This window comes from Ptychodera flava (assembly GCF_041260155.1).
Source record: "Ptychodera flava strain L36383 chromosome 23 unlocalized genomic scaffold, AS_Pfla_20210202 Scaffold_24__1_contigs__length_23054250_pilon, whole genome shotgun sequence".
Lineage (NCBI taxonomy): Eukaryota > Metazoa > Hemichordata > Enteropneusta > Ptychoderidae > Ptychodera > Ptychodera flava.
Window position 1 is genome coordinate 6175843 of NW_027248278.1, and position 22299 is coordinate 6198141.

Consider the following 22299-nt stretch of genomic DNA (forward strand, 5'->3'; position numbering starts at 1 on the left):
ACTGTTCTCAAGATTGCACTGAGACGTGCATCCTATCTGGAGTGAGATCCTGGCATTTTGTGTAATTGTGTTCCTGCGAAGCAGGATGGTGTGGACAGGATTCTGTTGGTGTAAGTATTAATGATGTGGACAGGATACAGATGGTGCAAGGGCAGAGCTAAAGACAGCGTCCATTTAGTCAGAATCTTGTTTCCGTATAGATATTTAATGCCTACATATCGTTTTAGGGCAAGTGCAAAAATAAGTTATAATGCTTTCTCTTGATCTGTCCATGTTGTCGTAAAAATGTGCACACTGCATTGTTTTCTCAAAAGTGTACGATTACACAAATCCCCTATATAGAAAAATTCCCAGAAAGTGAGCACAAATACCCACTCTGTCTTTCTCTTTCATGAGATCTGTATATTGATTGCATTCTGCACTGTGATTGGTGCATATGATGTAACAACAGAGTTAATGTAACCCATTACCTGCTGGCTGAAAGACTATCAACTGGAGTTTACCTCCAGATTACAAAGCTGGACTTCTGTGATGGGAGTGTGAAAGATATGTTGAAGCTTGACATATGTTAAACATGGATGGAAAAGAGCAAGAAAGTGATATTTAAACATTTAAAATCAATATGTGATCAGGGCTATAACTTTAATTTGCAAATACCTTGATTTGCATAACTTATATTTGCATAATTTATTCAGAACAAACCTTCCTACCACCCTCTTGGTCATCGAGAAAACACTTGTCCAGATGCTACTATTTGAAAATATCACACGATCTACCGGTACAGCAAATATGTTGTTGCAATTCTGTACCAGTTGATCATCTGTAGTACATGTCCAGTTTCCTTGTTTTGTCATTTTGTGTACCTTGTTGTGTTCATCTAATCCGGCACCTATTCCTTTCATTTTCATGTATTTCAAGTGATAATTGTTTTAATGTGTTGCAAAGGATGAGCAAAACATGGGCTTGATTTGTATATGGAGAAATTTTCATTCAATTTCCTAAAGAAACAACATACAGTTCTGTGTTACATTTGACATTGATTACACAAAGCTAATCATAATTTATCATGGCACTGACAATTAAAGATATGAAGAGGTGTGTACATGTATAGTTTGCAAGTTATTTAAATTTTGATGTGTGTACAAGCCTAGCTTTGGGTCATCTTCAACCAGCTCAACAAGGTAGACTTAGTGTATCTGTTGTCATGAGAACACGAGAAAAGCAACTGCAAGTGTCCACATATATCAGTCAATAACTTGCTACCATCTGCTTTGACACTACAAAACAGTGTCCTGGTATGTGAACTCAAGTCCCTCGTCTGCCTAGAGCAGGTTTATAACATGTGCATATATTGTGATGTTGAAGACTTCCAATTACTGTACAGCTCTTGGTGATGTACTGGTATGCACACATTCTGCAATGTCAGTAAGTTTTCATACTTCATGCATTCTAATAGTTTTGTTTCTGTCTCCATTACAGATCGATGACAGCCACATAGTCAGTCAGATTGTGATCACTATCTGCGCACGTCTGGGTAAGTTTTGTCATCTGAGCTTCTGCAATTGAAGAAAGCAACCATAACTGTCAAGGCAAATTGGCATAATATCCCCAATTCAGAATTTCTAACTTGTTACTGTCAGAGATCCTCTCTTACTGTCTCTTATGCTGTCAAAACATGATCTTTCGAGGTGATGAGGCATGGACTGACAAACTGTCGTCAAAAAAGTGTCTGATTGATCACTTCTTCTGGTGACAAAATGTTGCCTGCAATACATTTTTTGTCGAGCAGGAAAATCAGAATTAGTGCATGAGCTTACAACACTTACACACTTAGAAACAAACAATGCGTAAGATCCACAAGCACACAAAGTCATATTGTACACATCAATTTCACAATATTATGTATCTCATTTATCTTGTTTCACATTAAAGTTATTCTTTGGAAATATAAATGTATCTAGGGAAATTTAATATATTTGGGATATTTAAATGATAACAAGGAGTCTTCCGGGAGATTTTCAGTGTTATTGGAACTTGGTAGGAAAATATAAGCAGTTTGAATTTTTGCCAGATTTGACTCGATATAAGACAAATGAAGACTTGGGATCTTTTGAAACGAGACAATGACAATGTTCTGTGCTGTCTTTACACAGCCAATGTGATCATAAAATACACGTAGCATGACTTCAGTTGCTCTGTATGTATTGAAAGTTACATCAACATTACATTCATTCAGTATGCAAACACAAGAAAAGGGGTTAGTAACCTTTCTTGTCTATTTTATGTCTCTCTTTTAATTAAAGACATTGGAGCAACTCTCCAAGCTATTTATGAACATTTATTTTTAAAAGCTTGCACCATTACAAGCCATGAGTGTGTGTGTTTGCTTGACAGTGACAGTAGTCTCAGCTGCTGCTATAACAAGGGCTACCCCTAAGGAACATTTTGAATGTTGGAACAGCAATAGTTAGTCACACTGGGAATTTTCACTGCTTGACCTGTATCGGTAATATAGGTTTGTATACCTTGGGATATGAAATTTTTCTGTCATGTGAAAACCCATAAGAAAATCCTGACTGTCCTAGGACACTTGCTGAAATTGTGTGCAACAATCTGACATTGACAAGCCACTGCTGCGCATGACGCAAATACCACTCAACTGCACATGGTATGAGTTTTAATAGTGTCATTTTTGCATACCCAAAAATTTCAATATTCCATCCAAAAATAATCTGATCTATTATAGCACTTGTTTAAAATTTTCAAATCTTATTAAATGCAAAGAAATATAGCAGTGAAATAATACAAAGGACATATACCATTTTAGACACAAATCTTTTCGATGGTTGTGACTGTAATGTTAACCTTGCATCATATGACTGACAACATAAAATATTGTTTTGTGATGGATTTTACGATATGTTTAAATGATCAATATTTCAAAGTATTACATTTTTCATTGAGATATCATGATGAATCATGCGTACATGTACAAAGACAGGCGAAGTTCAAGGTGATATTCAGGTCGTACCCACCTGGGAAAACACTGGATACATTCACCTGTGCATGGCAATACATCATTTCGTTCTCAGACATGGACTGGACATCATGTGAATTGAGTTCACAGTCAGAACTCCACCACTGCTTAAGTAGATATTGATTTACAACCTCATGTGTGTCTTTTCTGACAGTTTGGGCAGGACAGCAGCCTTCCATTAGAATTAGGCTTGAATGTAACTTGTCCAATTATGCCCAGATGAATTACAGCACGCTGAGCGACTTTTGAACCAGGAGTCTGACGACAAGGCGTATTTAATGTTGTATTTATACTGTCACACTAAGATATCCTCCTCGTTTCTCCACATTTTCTGCATAGTTAGTCGTAAAATCAGCACTAGCTTTACCCCCGAGCTCTTTTATTTCATTGTACAATTTATGTTGAATATTTCATTATTATGAGTTCTATCACGAAAGGACCGGTATTCCTAATACTGTATGGGTTGAGATTTTTAATAATACATGTATGCCATCTCAACAAATCGTTTTTCACTCGCACTGAGAAATATCACACAGTATATATATATATGTATATCACACAGTAAAGAGTATTGGTTCATTCTATTTGTCAAAAAAGCCATTAAAATAGTTTTTGCTCTACTATTTGTTTGAAATCTGTTTTTTGCAACCATAAACTTGTAACGCTTTTCTTCAAAACGTTTTTCACTGTCGTAAATTAGAATTTGTTCCCCTGTTCTGACTTCAAATGAATTTGTATGATCTATGAATGACCATTCATCCATAATGAAGGACAAATTGTCTTCAGTATAGTAAGATGATAAGATTGTTCTGCATTGCTGCTTCCCCACTTTGTCTGAATTATACTCATTTAGAAGACTTGATGTACGAACATCTCTGATTTGCTTTTTCATTATACGGAATAACCAATAAGACAACATTAAGCCAAATGACCAAGTCCAACCACATCCATGTGGTGAAATCATATTTCTTCTTTTTTCATCTTTTGTATGTCTAATGATGCCCTCTGCATGCAGTTATATAGCCAGTGGATGTATCAGTACCTGTTCTCCAAGTACAAAAACTGAAAACTTTGTGATTTTTGCTGCTATGCTTGAATGCGCCTTAGGGACAGATATTCAGACTCTCTAACTTTTACTGTTTTTTCAATCTACCACTTGTGTTTCTTTTTGTTGGGGCTCATTTTGAAGCTCATGGAGTAACTAAAATTTTCATACGCTTATTTTTGTGACAATAAAAAAATTAATTGTTCCTATTGAGTTAACATAGAAATGGCAGCCATTTTGAATTCGAATTTGATTTTATTTTTTGTAACCAAGATTTCTAGTTTTGTTATATGTTCCTCTATAACCAAATTTTGCATGTTGATCCCCAATTTTTATTCTGCATTATGAAACGAGGTGATTTAAAACAGATACTGGCCTGTGATTTTATTTTTTGTATCCAAGATTTCTAGTTTTGTGATCCAGGCTCCAAAGCAAAGATGTTATTCAATACCTGGATCATGTATTAAATTGAGCCCACTGTGTCATAATGATCAGAATAGTAATACAATCAAATGCCCAGACTACCCTCTGTTATGTGCAAGTCATAGGATGTCTGTCATGATATAACAGAAAATACCCCATATGATAGTGTTGTACTGCATTGCGATTTAGCCAGATCAGGGCATTCTAATCTTATCAAATGATATCGTGTTTTCTTACTTTCTAATATGGCACTTTCAATCAGTTCCCCTTCGTTCAAACATACTCTTTCCTTTTTGACAGCTCAGTATGTGAATTACATTAACTACTTCGTTGTGATATTTGCAAATTGTTAGCATCCTCAGCAATATGCCGGGTGTGTAAAGCTGTTATCGCTTCTTTATCATCATGCCGGAGGAAATCAAGATTCATGTCCCGCAAAAAAAATGCCATTTGTGTCACATTTTCATGGGCTAGTAAAAAAATACACCACTGTTGTCCATTCTTAACTAGCTCAGTCTGTTTTGTTCCCCATACCGCAATCTGTGAAATGTGCTCACATAAAAACATGTAATGGCATTGTGAAGGGAACCGATAAGAATCGTACTTTGAAAGGTCATTTTTTTCTGTCCTGTGGGATATGATTATTCAGAGGTTGTTAAATGATTAATTACTGGATGTTACGTTTATGGACGATAGCAGAAGTAGTCATACCGATATACATCATCATTATCCAAGTCCTGAGTTTGAAATTATGTGGCCAATGGTGTAAGCTATGACCTCAGGGACTGTGAATCCATACTTGACATCTCAAGATCATTAATTCTTTGTTAGTCTGTGGGTTGTGTGGGTGGCATCATGAAACTTAAATAAAGTTTTTGCTCAATCACTGTCGTGTTTTGGGGAAAATCAAACCACATCTATGCAAAGTCAACAAGACCTTGGCGGCCATTTTGAATTTCAAGGATTTGGATAGTTTAGATAAATTTTTGTTTGAGTTGAAAAGTTTTTAGTCTTTGCCATTTTTTATTCGTGATTGTAAAGGAATATAACAATGATTGTAATTAAAATTCCTGTACAGCAAAGTATTTGTCTTTCGAGGGCCATATTGTTTTACTGTGTTGAACCAATGTTGACTGTCACCGTTTAGTCAATGCTCATTTCCTTTATAAAATCAATAGTCTGATTTTAAAAATGCTGGTCAATAATGGTAGAAGGCTGATCTAAGCTTGGGAAAACAATGTACTTAAAACTGTGTACAGGATGAACACCTTCATTTCCCTGTACATAGGTCCAACCTCACCATTGAAAACAATGGGGTTAAACCACAGCACAGTGTTGAACACCTTCATTTCCCTGTACATAGGTCCAACCTCACTATTGAAAACAATGTGATTAAACCACGGCACAGTGGTGAACACCTTCATTTCCCTGTACATAGGTCCAACCTCACCATTGAAAACAATGGTGTTAAACCACAGCACAGTGTTGAACACCTTCATTTCCCTGTACATAGGTCCAACCTCACCATTGAAAACAATGTGATTAAACCACGGCACAGTGGTGAACACCTTCATTTCCCTATACATAGGTACAACCTCACTATTGAAAACAATGGGGCTAAACCGCAGCACAGTGTTGAACACCTTCATTTTCCTGTACATACTGTAGGTTCAGCCTCACCATTTACAACTGGTTTAAACCACAGCAATGTGTGGTGAACACCCTCATTTCCTGGTACATACGATACTGTAGGTCCAACCCTACCATTGAAAGTAATGAGGTTATACCACAGCACAGTTATTAACACCGTCACATCCACATACATGTACCGTGTATGGTACATCCAAATTCACTATTGAAACCAGCCATATTGAACTGAAACGGCTTCATATACTTGGCCTTTATATCACCATTGATAATATCATTAACCATCACAATCGGGAGATCTTTATCCAAAGTGAAAATGTATCAGTTTGTAAAAGGTGGCATTTTGACGCTTCAGTATAAGGCAGGCTATATTCATTTCATCTATGTAGGTTTTGTAGTGACAAGAATGATGTGCAGGCTGAAATTTGATAGATAAAAGTTAACCTGGTTTTGTGGTGGACAGGGCAGAGGTTTTATCGTTGTGGTGGAGAAATAACAAGTATTCTATAATAGACAGGAATTATCATTCACATGTTAAATTACTCAAATGGCAAAGGGACTCTGCATTCATTTGGAGCTAATGCAGCTGTGATATATGCATTCATGGTTTGGTGACTGAGCTTGCATCTCTAATGGAACTTGACGGGCCGTGCCTGAGAGCACCCATTCATAATAGTTCTCTTTTTGATAATGATGAACACCCTGCAGTCAGTGTTCACTTGTCGTTGTTTTGCCCGTAACTGTGAAACAAGAAGTGTTCCTAATCTTTTCTGACAGCTTTCTTTCACTGCTGCTTCCATCACCTCATTTGGAGGGACATGTTTGCCGACAAAGCTGCACTGAGAAGTGACACGCTCTCGTCGCTTACAGAAACTGCTGTGTGACCTTGATGACTTTTGCTGTGAAATGAACATCAACTGAAAACAGTTTGCATGTTGGTGCAGTTTAGCTCTTTTCTTGATTGGACCTTGAGTTTGTGTATATCAAAAATCTACAGCAAAATCAGTTGTGAATACTGATTCGGTAGTACTAAAGAAAATATATTTGTCATCAGTGGATGATTTTCAAAACTGTGATCATTCAGTGCAATCAAATTATACACAACTTCATGATTTGACTACTTAGGCATCAGAAGACTTTGGAACATTTTCTGTTTGACAGAATGCAGAAGGTTTTGAAGTTTGCTCAATGTCCGTACAGTTCATTTGTTTCAATGGTATTGTTGGATCTACTTTTAGAGACGTGAAGGTTTTCACTGCATTTACATGATCTTCCCCATGCATTCAATTGTCAGGATTAAACCCTGTACAAGGAAATGATGTTTTCTACCGTACTGTATTGTAGTTGGACCTGATGGTTTTCAATGGTGAGGTTGGACCTTTGTACAGGGAAATAAAATATGCTTACCACTGTGGTGTGGTTTAACCCGGTTGTTTTCAATAGTGAGGTTGGATCTATGTACAGGGAAATGAAGGTGTTCACCACTGTGCTGTGGTTTAACACCATTGTTTTCAATGGTGAGGTTGGACCTATGTACAGGGAAATGAAGGTGTTCACCACTGTGCTGTGGTTTAACACCATTGTTTTCAATGGTGAGGTTGGACCTATGTTCAGGTAAATGAAGGTGTTCACCACTGTGCCATGGTTTAATCACATTGTTTCAATAGTGAGGTTGTATGTGTGTATTGGGTGCTCTCTCTCTCTCTCTCTCTCTCTCTCTCTCTCTCTCTCTCTCTCTAATGTTGTAGATCACTTTGCCAGTCCTCTTTCTCTTATTCCACCTCCTCCTCCTTCCCAGTATGATCCAGGATTTAGGGCTCTTGCTAGCTTTAATGGGATCTAAAATAAAATACAATAACTGGAAGAAATCAGAACGAGTATGATCCCATCCTCAAATCTCCACGGTTCATCAAGTATGGACTAAAACGAAAACACTTTTAATGTTCTGCCAGTAATCCCCCATCAAACCATCAATGCAAAGCAGCCATCATAAAATTCATAATTCCTTCAATAGTCGGCTGCACCAGGGCGAGGGACGTCTATCCTGCTTAATGGAGCAAAAAGGTTAAGAAAATATCCAGAGCCCTTCTCCTTTGAGAATTCTCTTTAAGTCTAGCTATGTGAAACGGTACAGTCCCCCTGTTTAAGGTAGAACACATCTTAGGAACAGATATTTGGACTTTAAAATGCTGACAGTACTTCCACGGTGTACAGCATATATTGGATCTTTTTGGAACTCTTGGAGTTAATAGAGTTTTAACTGTTTCTTCCATGTGAAATCAAAAATTAATTCCCCCCAATAGAGTTAACATAGTGATTGTGGCCATTGTGAATTTTAAGTGTCCATAGATGTGTGGTAATTTGTTTCTGTAGTCTAGTACCAAAATTTGCTCTTTGACCACTGGAGTTTGTTCTCGAATGGTAGGAACACGGTTGAACGTTTCTTTTGCGAAAATTTGAGCAAATTTTTAAGTTTTTCAAAAGGTGTACTACTTTAAGTCATTCTTTGTGAAATGATACTGACCAGTGCAAAATATAACAGTCACAATTCCATAAGATAATCCAATGCTTTATATCTCTCTGAATATGCTACATAGTTCTCTTGTGAGTTTATTTACTCTTACTTTTTCATATGTTCATTTACTTCTCAAATTAAAAACATTAACAGAGAACACAAATTTATATATTTTTATATTTTATATATTTTTATTGTATATAGTTTATACTTGTAATTTATACTTTTATCCATTATTTTGTATAAATACTGATGTTTCTTCCTTCCTGATAAAGTGGTCATAATTCTAGACCAAAAAGGAATTGTTTGATGTACAGGAACACCCATACCGATATATTTTGTTAGTTTGTGTTTTGTGGACAAAAATGGAAAAATATGTCAGTTTCACAAGTAAACACTGATGGAATAGACCATAATATATAAGTATAGTTTATCAAAATTTCATTTCATGCTTAAATTTTACATAGCATTTGATGTTTTCTTTTCATCAATCACCTTTGATTATTTCGCTTACAGCTTAACAAGATAAAATACACAAAATTCTTTAAGAGAATATTCTGAGGTTGGATTCTTGTGTTTGCAAGGAAGTGAAAGTGTCCTCTGTTGTGCTTAGGATACCCTTTCACCACCGTGGTTTTGCCCAAACTCGGTGTTGTCAAGGGTGATTGTGGGCCAGTTTACAAGGAATTAGGGGTGAACAGGTTAAATATATTAGATGAGTGGTTTTGACTGCAATGTCTTGCTAGGTAACTGGGTGCCATTCTTTTTGAGTTCGAATCCAATGGAGAATTCACTGAATATTGCTTTTTATGGTTAAGTTTTGACATATGTATAAGGAAATTGGTGTTTTACCTTTCTTGATATTCGTCATGTACATGAAGAACAACTTTCATGCAGCATTGTGCCTTTGAATAAATATGATGCTGTCCATGCCAGAAACAGTGTATGTACCATCTGAGTGGCTGTTGTAATTGATGAATGGCATAGTGTTTTAAAGGTGTGCTAGACAAGCATGATGTAATATGAAACCCAGGGAAAGGATGTGAACAAATATTTGAAAGAAATATCTATTTACTCTTCTGGTGTGTTCACTGGGAAAGTGGCAAGAAGGCTTGGAAATGCAAATACCAGGTCGATGAGATTACGCACTCGTAGCATTAGTTTTAGGTATCGCCGACATACAGGCAAACATATCTGGTGTTTAATCAGCCAGTCTTAACACCCTGTTAGTTTGCTTGCTGAGATTTCCCTGACTGATGGAGAAATAAATTCAGAAAAAAATGGATTCATCTTGTATCAGGCTTTTACAGAAGATTAATAAAATATATATTGAATATCTGAATCAGCCATGTAAGGAATATTTCAAAGTAGGTTTGTGTTGTCACCAGGAACCTTGCATGTCAAAAAAATGATTTGGCATTAATAAATTTGTGTTGCATGTGTCCAATGCAATTTTTTAGAAATGAATAATTAACAACATTCTTATCCAGTTTTGTGCTTGTAGACTAAATGTGGGCTGATTGAATCCAACTAGTTGAACTTCATTTATGAGGGAAGAAATAAAATTCATGATTTTAATACTTTGATTACTGCAAACACATTCTTATACACACTGTATGCCAATGTGATCAACATGTAAAATCATACTGCTTTAACCCTTTCACCGCCATGGTTTGTCCCAAATCCATTGTTTTCTATGGTAAAGTTGGACCTGTATACAGGGAACTAGAGGTGAAAGGGTTAAAAAGTTTTCCCCACCATCGGTGCTTTATCTTCACCTATGTAAACACACCCTACACTGTTTTTGTAAGGCATCTCTGTATTTTTGTTCTTCTATTTTGGTCACACAAAAAAGTTGTTATGTTGAGGCTTGAAATGATCTCAGGTTTTTTGAAAACAGTGAGCACCTCCTTCAAAGTGTGTCCACTCCATAATTAAGGACATTCTCCTAGTAATATTCAGTGAAAGAATCTTTGCAATGGCAATTGACATAGAGATTCTAGGCCATCCTGTTATTGGCAAAACATTAATGTCTTTTTCTATTCTTAATTTCAACAGGAGTAACAAATCATGAAGAATATTCTCTATGCAAAGAACTTGAAATGTCTAGGGATGGTACCATCAACAGAGCCACCCTGAAAAAAGTAAGTTACATAGAATTTGAGGTATTTTCATCCGCCTATTGTTTGAAGTGTGAACCGGTAGTTCTCTTTGATAAGTGAGTTAACGTTTAAGAATGCAAATTCCTTTATCACAGGAGGCATTTTAAATGTTAGAAACTGAAACAAACCCCAGAGATAATACTGAATTGTAATATGGTTAGGCATAACCACAGTATTCTCCTTCTTAACAGTACATTTTTGAATTCAAATGGCGTATTTGACTGTGAACTAGCAAAAAATGCACACAAAAAAGTCAATCATCGCCGCTTCATATTGTTAACATCAGGTTAAACCTGAAAGATTTCTCATCAATAGCCAGAAGATAAGACTTTAAGATGGAAAATAACAAGCTGGTTCATCTTTTGTTGTTAATGATGATGCCACAATTTTTCCACAGGAAAAGGCGGGATTACTGACATTACAGAAAGATGAGAAGAAAATGGAAGAATTGAGAAAGAAGCTCCACACAGACGATGAATGTAAGTATCACACTGTAATTTTCATATGGAAATTTGGTGCCTAAACCAATGAAATTGCATGCTCAGTCTTTTAAAAAAGAGCTGAACCAATCAACTGCTTGGTTTACCGTATAACAAAGATATTTGCATGTACCGGTATGCAAATTAAGTGTGATTTTCTCACAGCAAAGTAAGAGTGTTTTCGCTGAAACCCTGTTCACCGGACATGTTCTTTCAGTGCAAATGATTTCTAGCATTTGAGTGTGAGTTGGTGACTTTTTAAGGCTTATTGACCTCTTAGCACATTTAGTGTTTGCTTTGAAGGCTTTCAGTATAAACCGAGTTAGAATAACGAAGGTTTTCTGTTTTTTTCAAACCCGTTTTGTACAAGATCTGTCAAATGTTCTCGTTGTCAGTTTGCAAATGCACAGACAGATCTAGATACTGAGATTCGGGTGTCAGACTGACTGTTTGCACAAGCAATCTCAGTGATTCTGTGTTGATTATGATGGGTCGGATGAGTTAATTTCAAGAAGTCTTGCTCTTTGCTGCCGTGACCCACACAAGGCGCCACAACCTGCAGAGTCTGGACAGCGTGACATTGAATAAGAATGCCCTGACTTATCCAACAGGACAGTCTCGTTGCATAGATTGGCCATCGTTTTGCCGTAATTCAAAAGACACCCCATCAAGATACTACTCTATTGCCATGGTAATATTACTGCCGCTGATTGTGTGCAAATATTTGACTTCCCTGTGCGGTCTCTGTTAACAGGGATATTGCAGGGAACAGCACTCACAAATGCCTAACGGAGCGTCTTTTCAAATGTGTTCATTATGGCATTGTGACTGTTGTCTGTGCTGAAGTGCCAGTGGCTTATGATAGGATTACCTTTCAGACAGTCCCATTGATAGCGCTGTAGCCCGTGGAGAAAAATCACGGAGACGGGCTTTTTACCCTGTAAGACATCCAGTCAAATGAGTTTTTCCCCTCTAGAGTGTGTATTCACTTCACTCTTCTCACCACAGAATGAACCAAAGTGTTGTACTCGCAGCCAGAATTTGAAAGTTATATTGAATCTGAGCTTTTGTTGAGTTATTCAGTTTAAGTAGAACCTCAAGCTATGTTACAGTATGATTGACGTTCATCCATGCCGTGGATAAACACAATTTTCAGTCTTTTTTTGTATCACAGCAGAGTGCCTGTGTTCAGGCAAGGATTAGTAATGGATAGCTGTATAATACAATCATTGTAAATTTGCTGCTTTTATTTGTACAGACTAAGCAATCGCTAGAAAGTGGTGCATTGTGATGTGTCTGCCTGCTTTGTGTGTTGGTTTATCATGGAGGTATTGGATAGTTGTGTGTCCACATGCCTGCATTGGTAATTGTGTGTCTTATTGTCAGTGTATGTGTGTGAGTTTATTGACACCCATCTGTCAGGGGATGTATATTGGCATCTAACATTTGTAATTGTGTTCGCAAGTTGGTGTTTGTATATACTGTGTGTGTGTGGGTGTGTGTACCGGTGTGTGTATGTGTGTGTGTGTGTGTGTGTGTGTGTGTGTGTGTGTGTGTGTGTGTGCGTATATGCCTTCCATTTGTGAGGCTTGGTCGGCTAATTCTATAAAGGAGATGATATGGCAATGATGAAAACTGCTAAATACCATAAAACAATTTGAATGATGCAGAAGGCAGGTGATTAAGCATCTTGGTGACAGATTTTCAGGCTCTCTAATTTTAAAGTGCTTAGAGGAAGAAAAATTTTTACCTTCTCACTTAATTTTTTCCCATAGAGTTAAAGGCGGAGCCTCCCTTTAAAAGGACGCCAAGCTATGGCGGCGTTCATTGTGTAAGTGGACACCAAACAGGCAACACGCGGGCACATGCTCCAGAAAATGCCACTTTTTAGTTTTCCTCGGCCACCAAAACCCAGACAGACTGCCAAGCGGTGGGCGCAAAGTTACTGCCGATTGAACTCTGTGGTTACATTCAAAGTCTAACGCGACCGGAAGACATTCTTTTAGGAAATTCGAGCGTGTGTGGTTAGGAATCAATGACCGTTGGCGATTTGAACCGACCGTCAATCAAACGCTTGTATAAACTCTGTTTGCAGGATTAGCAAAAGGTGACAAAAGGTTGAGATCAGATTTGTGTAATTAATGTTGTTATAGAAATCAAACGTACTGGCCAAGTGTTTGACTGGGAGGAGAACTCCACTAATGCGAAAACCTGGAATTGAAAAGTGTGGCTATAAAACATGGATGGCAGCCATTTTGAATTTAAAATATTGCAAACTGTTGGGTCATTTGTTTCTCTAGTTCCAAACTTTGCATGGTGGTCCCCAATTTTTGTTGTTGATTTGGTAAGCGAATGGTTGAAAATTTCATGAAGGAAATTTTGAGCAAAAATTAAAAAAAAAGAAAGTATTTCACTTTCGAGGTGCGTACTACCTTAAAATATACTGAGCCTAGGCTACAGAGGTCATGGAGGAGGATTAGGCAGTGTTCAGTTACCCATATTTTAACTCATCAAGTCCCTGAAAATAAATAATATTTCAGCAACCACCCACAGAAAAAGAAACAGAATATATCTCTTGTGGTTTGTATTTTTAGCTGCCAGAAGAGAAAAGGTTGGACTAGATTTAGTGTGAAACACAAGTACAATCGCCGGTAAATTACAACGCACAAGCAACCAGGAAGCCCATTATTGAGCAATAAATTGAATTGGTGTGATACGCTTTCCAGTTGCTATGGACGTTAGTCCCTCTCTCAGTAATCAGGGTTATTTGATACGCAACACTTTAGTAATACAATTAGTCATATTTTCTCTTTCTGCCTGTCAATGAACCAACACACTCACTACCTTTCAGACAAAATATGGTACATACATTACGTTTTGAGGGTGTACAGTATTGTTAGTGGTTTATATGTTCAACACAATTTGAATTTACATGTGAAAAAAATGTGTAAAAATTGCATCTGTAGTCACTCACCTGATGGCGTCACTGGCAAACTTTTAATGTGCTTTTCTGAAAGAAATATCTCAGGTTTTCAATCATAATACCGGTGGCAGTATCTCATATGAATGCTCCGGAATAACTGTAAATGTAGTTTTGTCCCCCGCCCCCTCCCCCTCCCCCAAAAGTCATAGACAGCAGCTAAGATGATGGCTTTACTGGTGTATATTTGGTTTAATATTGCATGTGTATTGTTGAGTAATGAAAAGGACTTCGTTGAAACTGTAAAGAGACGAAAATCCTTTCTAATGATTCAATGGATCTCATAAGATCCATGTGTGACAAATCAGATTAAGTCCCTTTCTGCTGAGATAAGTCCCTTTCTGCTGAGATTCGGTCAATGCGGTTGCCTTTTTTTGGTGTGTATTTCATTGTCTAGCTTTCCCATTCATAAACCACTGACATCACAAACTCTGCCGTAATTTGGTCTTTTATTAAAGTCACTCTAAAAGGGAAAGCCCACTGATTCTGATAGCCCATTCAATCTCCAAGGCTGTGTCACAAACATAAAAGCACTCCTTTGAATGGATGTCACGCCCAATTTGGAACTAAACAGCGCAATAACAACCAATCAAATTACCCCTTTGTGAGCAGTTTGACGTTTGTACTCTTCATTTGTCAGGCCAGTCAGAGAGAACTTCACTGTTAGTTCACCCGTTCCTTAGCTGTTGTCATGACAGTGCTGCCATGGAAACCGTGATGATTAGTTTGAATGGAACATATAGATTGTATGTTTGTGCAGTACCGGTCGTTGCAAGATTGAGGTTTCCGTGTTGATTGCGACAATTCAGATCCTACGTGTGAATTTTGATTACCTCGACTGATCCAATGCTGATCCTGTTACGAAACTAGTAACTGAAACGAAAGTTATCATGACTTGCAATCTTACATTTCACAGTCTGATGCCAAATTTAAGGTTGTACTGCCTTGAAAGTGAAACACCTAAACATTACCTCAAACTTTCCAAAATGACACTTTCAACATTCTCTTACAAAATCAAGAATAAAAATCAAGAGTCACCATGCAAAGTTTGGTTCTAGGAAAACAAATTACCTAACATTTGACATCCCTGTGTTAAATCTAATGAGGAAAAAAAAATTTTAAGTTTTGAAAAATCGAGGCTGTGCAAATGTTTCTTACTCCTTGAACTTTAAAATAAGTCCTGACAAGTGGTAGATCAGGAAGAAATTGTAAAAAAATTTGAGAGTCTGAATATCTGTCTTCGAGATGTATTCTACCTTTAGTGTAATTTCAAGGTTTTGCACTCGAATATGCAGACTGTGAGTGCCGGTCGATCTCTCTCTTTGCTCCAAATTTCTGATCTCACCTCATCACATGCATCGGTGGCTATGGAAACAATTGTGTGCGTCAATTATGTCAAAATGAACAATTAGTTACCCAGTAACAGTGAAATGCTATTTGGAGTATACGCAGCTAAGTGGCTAATACACACTTACCGTTTCTATACGCTGGTGATTATGCCATTGTTAATGCTGTGATTCTGGAATCAAATTTCAAATGTGGTTAGATTGCTTTTCTTCAGCCTAGTTTGCCAATAACGTAAAATTTGCACTTAGAAGGAACAATATTGGTCCATTTAGGCACAGTAAACAAGTCTGAACGCTGTTCAAATTCTTGAAGGATTTTTGTGTGAAATCAAGTGACTTCTTTAAGTTGCATATTACTCAACGCAACAGGCAAAATGGGTGAATATTTTTTGGTATTTTCTGAATTTCTGAAATTCTGTCATATTTGGTTTTGCCAGTACATATTCAAAGGATAGAGGAAAGTCTCTCACCTGAAATTGAACCATCATGAGTTTGTTTTGTGTCATCGTAGCCTCCCCCTCCCACCACTGTAGTTTGATCCAATCCTATTGTTTGCTTTTGCAAAGGGATCTCTTCACAGGAAAATTGGCGTGAAAGGGTTATGCCCAATAAACTACCTGCCTTTTGTTGAGCAGAACATCCTATTTCTCTGTACTAGGGTCCAGCTTTACTGTTGACGTCATTTTGGATTGTACCAAAAGTGTTGTGTTATGATAGGTATGAACTATCTTAAATGCAACAAAGAGATGGTGAAAATTCAGCAGTCCAAAAAGATAAACAGATTTAAATGGACACACAAAATTAGTTTTTTTTTGTCGGTTTTGATCCTTTAACAAAATATGTGTACTATATGATCCCACTGAAAGGTCATAAATGCTGCTTCTTAATGATATTGCAAAACTGAAATATGTTTTGCTGGATCAAAAATGGAAATATGTAAAAAAAATTCCCAAATATGGCCATGTACTACACCGAACATACCTTGTTTAATGTAATAAAGATATAAACTTTACAAGCTTTCAAATTGAACAAAAGATACTGAATATTGTTTAGTGTCTGTTGTTTATAGTGACTCAGTTTCATGTGGTATACTGCTTAGATGTGTTTCTGTTCTGAATTAATGCAGTGTGGAATTAAACCCATAAATCAAATAAGGAGTCCTTTCCAGTTTCCATGGTTCTTGTATTGATACAGCTTAGTTGTGCAAATAATACAGAACAGAGAACAGGAATAATGCAGTTACTTTGTTGAGAGGTCGCTTTTCACCGGGTCAACTATTCTGATGAAGGTGTGATTTCAGTCCAAAGCTTCAGAGAAAATGTTCAGCTTCATGAGAAAAACGCAAGTCCTGAACAGTTTTGCGCATCTCATACTTGATTTCAATACTAGTATACATCAGTTGTGCAAATTTTGTCACTGAGTATTATTTGAATATGCAAATCATCGAAAGGATAGTGTGAGCATATTGTGCCCGTAGTATTCCACAAGAAGAAAGAGACTGAAAAAACTCAAAAACAAACAATCAAAAAATGTAGATAAATCAATGAACCATACATTTTCAATAAATATTACTTTTAGGAAATGTGAATATATTAAAAAGGGAATTGAAAGTGTAGGATCATCAACTCCTAAAATGAGAATTCCAATGCTGAGTCACTTTGCGTCAAATTTAAAATTCTTGGCCTCATTCCTAAATACTGTGTGGCATAATTATTTCTAGCACAGACTGCACCTTACCGGTACATAAAGTTGACTGGATAAATGTCGTAAATAAGACTCAACCATCAATTATTTTGAACCAAGATTTTAATCTGTAAAGTTGCTGTGTGGTTTTTAAACAGTGAACTGGTTAGACCATACAAGAACTCTGAGAGAGCAAGGCGTTGAAGAGGGCGAAACACTCATTTTCAGACGAAAGTATTTCTACTCCGATCAGAATGTTGACTCCAGAGATCCGGTACAACTCAACTTGCTTTACATCCAGGTAGGTCTTACCCACAATGCACCGTGGTATTGATAGGTGGCAGCCATGTTTAAAAAAAACCACCCACAATGCACTCTGTGGCTGATAGATTGCAGCCATGTTTAAAAAAACTGTGGTCTATAGTCTTTGTCTATGACTGTAAAACAGAATATACAAGATATTATTACATTCGTCACATATCAAACGTTGCACGCACCATAAGATTCAATGATAACTCGTGGATGACACCACACACCCCATAGTCAACATGTGATTGACAATGAAGTGGAGCTATTTTCAACATGACAGCTTTGGGATTTACAAACTTTAAAATGATATGTTTTGCGTAGGAAATACTGGTTTTTAGAAAATAAATAATGTATAATAAATTTGATAACTGCATAGCAGTGATTTAATATATCAATGTGCCATTTGATTATGAATATTGTTCTATTTTCACAGATTTTTGTCTGAAATTGAAGTAAAGCATAAGATTGTCTTTGCAAATAAAACCAAACATTTGGAATGAAAACAATCTAAGAGTGGCATGTAATAAAAACATTATAGCCCAAACAAGGGACTACATGTATGTACCCTCGAGGCAGGAGACCATTTTCCCTTCTGATGTTGGGTTAATGGTCACCCACCACCCTCGGGCACATAGTCACTTGTTTTAGCTATAATACATAGTACACTCAACATGAAAGAAATAATACAATCCTGATAACTCAGTCAGTAGCCTGAATTGATACTTGCTAAATTTCTACTTTAGTTGGGCTTCCTTTTGAACATAATACAAAGCATTAACCATAGTCAGGAACATCTGTAAAACAGAGACTCTGCACAATGTGTCAGCCATTGAAGTGCCTGGTGATACACTCCACCACTGTAGACATTCACTTTGACAGCAAATGTCAGCAAAACACAGTACCATGTAGCCTTTGTGTTGTCTTCAAATTGCTGCCGTTTTGTGAAGTGGAATTTTTATCAATATTGCCACGCAAGGAAAGGGTTTCAGTGAATTCTGTGTTGATGGGTAGACTCACAGACTGAAAGACACAGACACACAGTCTCTTTAAGACAAGAGTTACAAATGAGAGATTAATCAGGTTTGTCCAGGGATTTCTTCATCAGTGGGCACGTCAAGAGTGATAATTTGGAGAAATGTGTTATCGAAGAGCAGCCTTACAAGATGTGACACCCCTTAGACAGCTTGACAGAATGACAGTATCACAGAGAAACAGATTTGCTGACAGTTTGTCAGGGAATGTCAAGATTAAAGGAACAAAATGGCTCCTTCTGTGAACATTTTGGGCTTCAACGTGTCACTGTGAAATTTCAAAAGATTTGTTTCACTCCAAACCTTGTGTTTAGGAAGAAGGGAGTTGGAGGGAAAACATAATAACCAGATAGTTTCTTTTGCTGTGGGTATGTTCAACCATCTTCTGTCCCCAAGTAGGGCCAAAGATACATCTGTTGACCATGCTTTCAGGACATTTTAAGATGCCAAATGATATCTCTAAAGTTTCAAATGTTGCAAAATTGACAAAATTAATGTCAGAAGATAAGTTTTGTTGAAATTTCTATCTGGAAAATTTACTGATCTTACCAATTGCAAATATTATACATCAGGCGAAAAGGAGATTGATTATTCTCTGATGAAATTCATTTTGTATTGTTGAGTGGATTATGATAAAATGACTGTTTTATTTTTGCATTTTCAGTGCCGTGACAATATTTTGAATGGAACTCACCCTTGCTCCCTAGATGAAGCCTGTCAGTTGGCAGGTACACAGTGTCAGATTCAGTATGGTGAACACATTGAATCTAAACACAAACCGGGATTTCTGGAGTAAGTCTAGAGCCACATTTTGATATTGTGCTGTCCTTTGTGAAAGTTCTGTGATAAATTGAGAATATTTGCAGCTTCTCTGTGTGAATATGAAATTTCGTAAGTCGACTTTGTGTAAAGTTTACTGTTCTGAGTTATGTGATACAGAAGAACGTTTCAAACAGTCCCTTCACTGTTAACCTGTTCACGCCTGGTTCCCTGTAAACAGGTCCTAATCGCCATTGATAACAATGGGTTTGGGCCAAACCATGTTTTGAATGGGTAAACTCACTCCCAAATGATGGCACAGCCCTACTGCATTCTATGGCATAGATGGACCTGTACATATTGGAAGAGGGATGAGAGGCTAAGGTTGAACTAGTGCAAAAACAAATTTGTGTTGAGATTACAAACACAGATCTATAACATTCATTGTGATCCTAGATTCATAGTCATCCTGGAGAAATAAAGTGACATGAAAATATTTTGGGCACCCCAACATATTTTCTTGAAATTTTTGCTTTCATTAACCAGCTTACCGAGTTCCCGTTCTCTTGCAGTCTGAAACTTATTCTTCCAAAAGAGTATGTCAAGACAAAAGGTGTTGAAAAGCGAATCTTTGCAGTGAGTATACCTTAAAACATTATATTACAGAAATGCTGGTTGGCTGAATCATGAGGAGCTGATTTTGATCAACCAATGAGATCTTGTGTTACGACTTTTTTGTTGAGTCAGAGAAGTCAGCAATGTAGTCGTTTCAGCATTTTGGTAGTTTCAAAGTCAGGATAATTTTTATGTGTTATTCAAACTGATTTCATATTTTAGCATTGCTTATCAGACCTTGTCAAATGAACAGCATTTATGTGAGCTGTTCAGAATTTGTGATAAAGAAGGACAAGTACTGATACAACAAAATGTTGTGCTGATTACAAGTTCACATTTGAATAAAGTCATGATATCAAGTAAAATCTAGGAGTATTGGGAGAAGGTTTACGACATAAAGTACAGTATTTTAGTAAACTTTTCACAATCATCCCGTTTAAAATACAAGCAGAAAATAATTAAAGAAAGACTTTTTCATGATACTTCTTTGTAGCATATATTTATATACCGGTAACTGGTCTTTACTCTTTTGCCGTGATTAGGAACACAAGAAGTTGCGAGGAGTGAATGAACTTGACGCCAAAGTGCGATACACTCAGCTGTGTAGATCCTTGAAAACCTACGGAATTACATTCTTCCTGGTCAAGGTTAGTTCACAAGTGTCAGATTAATCTTTGAGTGCCGAAGTCAATTTTTTGTCACCTTTATTTTTTGCAGATTTCCCCAAAAAATTTCCACCAAAAACTAGAGTTTATAAAAAATGCTGTACATTTGGTCCAAAATTGTCAGAACATTTACAGACAAATTCATAAAAATTTGTAAAATGTTGCACTAAAGTTTTGGTAGGAAAAATTTCAGCTCTCAAAGGGTAAATTTGGACGGTGCTGTATTTGTGTCTTCTTGTGTGTGTGTGTGTGTGTGTGTTTGTGTGTGTGTGTGTGTATGTGTGTGTGTGTGTGTGTATGTGGTTGGATTTCTTTCCTAAGTTGTATGTTGTAAGGATGAGTGTGGACCAGTATTCATATGTAAATCTTTCGTTTCAGCATCAATGTGTCCTCCGAGCAGAACTGAGAAATTCTCTCTTACCAAAAACATTGCATGTTCTGTACTGGTGTAGAGTGTAGACAGAGAAATTTCCAAAATCTTCCACAAGTAACTCAAACATTTTTTGCTAGTTATATACAGAACCCAGTGGTCTCAATGTGTAATGTATTTAGTTGTACCTACGGTATGGTTATTATTAACTAGATCGGTATGTGTCTGTCTGTACAGTATATGTGTGTATACAGTATGTGTGTGTATTTGTATGCACAGCTGTGTGTATGTGTACATGTATCTCACTAAATAGTTTAGATGAAAAAGTGTCTGGTTGTGCCTGTTTACCGACCGGTATTTGCTCACTGTATACCCATGGCTTTATATGTGTATACACCACACCTCATGAAATGAAATGTGTGTATGAGGTCATTTGGTGTAAATAAGAGTGAAGGTATTGTATGGTTGTACCGGCGTGTCTGTCTGTGTTTGACGTGAAGCAATTGACAACAGAAAACCAACCATAGTTTTCCATCTAAATGGCCATGTGTCTCTACTTTGAATGGGAAAATAACACCTTGAAATGTTCATTAATTATCAAAATGAAACCAATCAGCAAAATTCTCAGACAGTCAAAAAGACTAGCACAAAATTCACTTCAGAGCGGCTTTTAAGCTCATGTCCCATGTGTACCGGTGTGTTGTACGCTGCCCATCTAGTCAGGTATTGCAGAATACCAAAATTTAAGTAGCTTGATTCGTGATGCGGATTTGAATATTTCACAATACCCCGGAGACAAGGATCAGGTGGTTAACTTGACCCCTTATCAAACATTTATTCCCTGTTAAATGCTCAATTCACAGAATTCCTGTCAAGAGACATGAAATGACTTGAAGGATCTTCTGTAAGGGACAGCAAACTACATTAAATGTTGAAAAATTCTTTCATTAATAAAGGTCCTGTCACTTCAAATTTCATATAGATGTTTAATTAATAGTCAATTCATTACAATATTAATGATCCTCTGGATCAATTTGCACCTGCAGTTTCCCCAACGATATGAATTTATAATTGTTCATTAAATATTGACGGTCTTGCAGCTTGGGCGGGCAATTTACTAGCCTATGTTTTTATGTAAGATTTGACGGTGGCTTTAACTTTAATGGAATGAGTTGGAGAAAGCTTGTCAAAACAATAATCTTGTTCACATTATTGTATACTTATAGCTGTAAC

At 36.9% G+C, this 22299-nt stretch overlaps 1 protein-coding gene across 7 annotated transcripts in view; it reads left to right on the top strand.

The window, feature by feature from the left end:
* The window catches only part of LOC139124895 (talin-1-like), a 162942-nt gene that overhangs the window by 84079 nt on the left and 56564 nt on the right, over positions 1–22299 (top strand). For all 7 annotated transcript variants that reach the window (XM_070690997.1, XM_070690999.1, XM_070691001.1 and 4 more), the window contains exons 5-11: positions 1480–1534; positions 10726–10811; positions 11227–11308; positions 17476–17618; positions 19322–19449; positions 19989–20052; positions 20574–20678. In XM_070690997.1, the coding sequence (XP_070547098.1) occupies positions 1480–1534; positions 10726–10811; positions 11227–11308; positions 17476–17618; positions 19322–19449; positions 19989–20052; positions 20574–20678 (663 nt within the window). The remainder of the gene's footprint in view (positions 1–1479; positions 1535–10725; positions 10812–11226; positions 11309–17475; positions 17619–19321; positions 19450–19988; positions 20053–20573; positions 20679–22299) is intronic.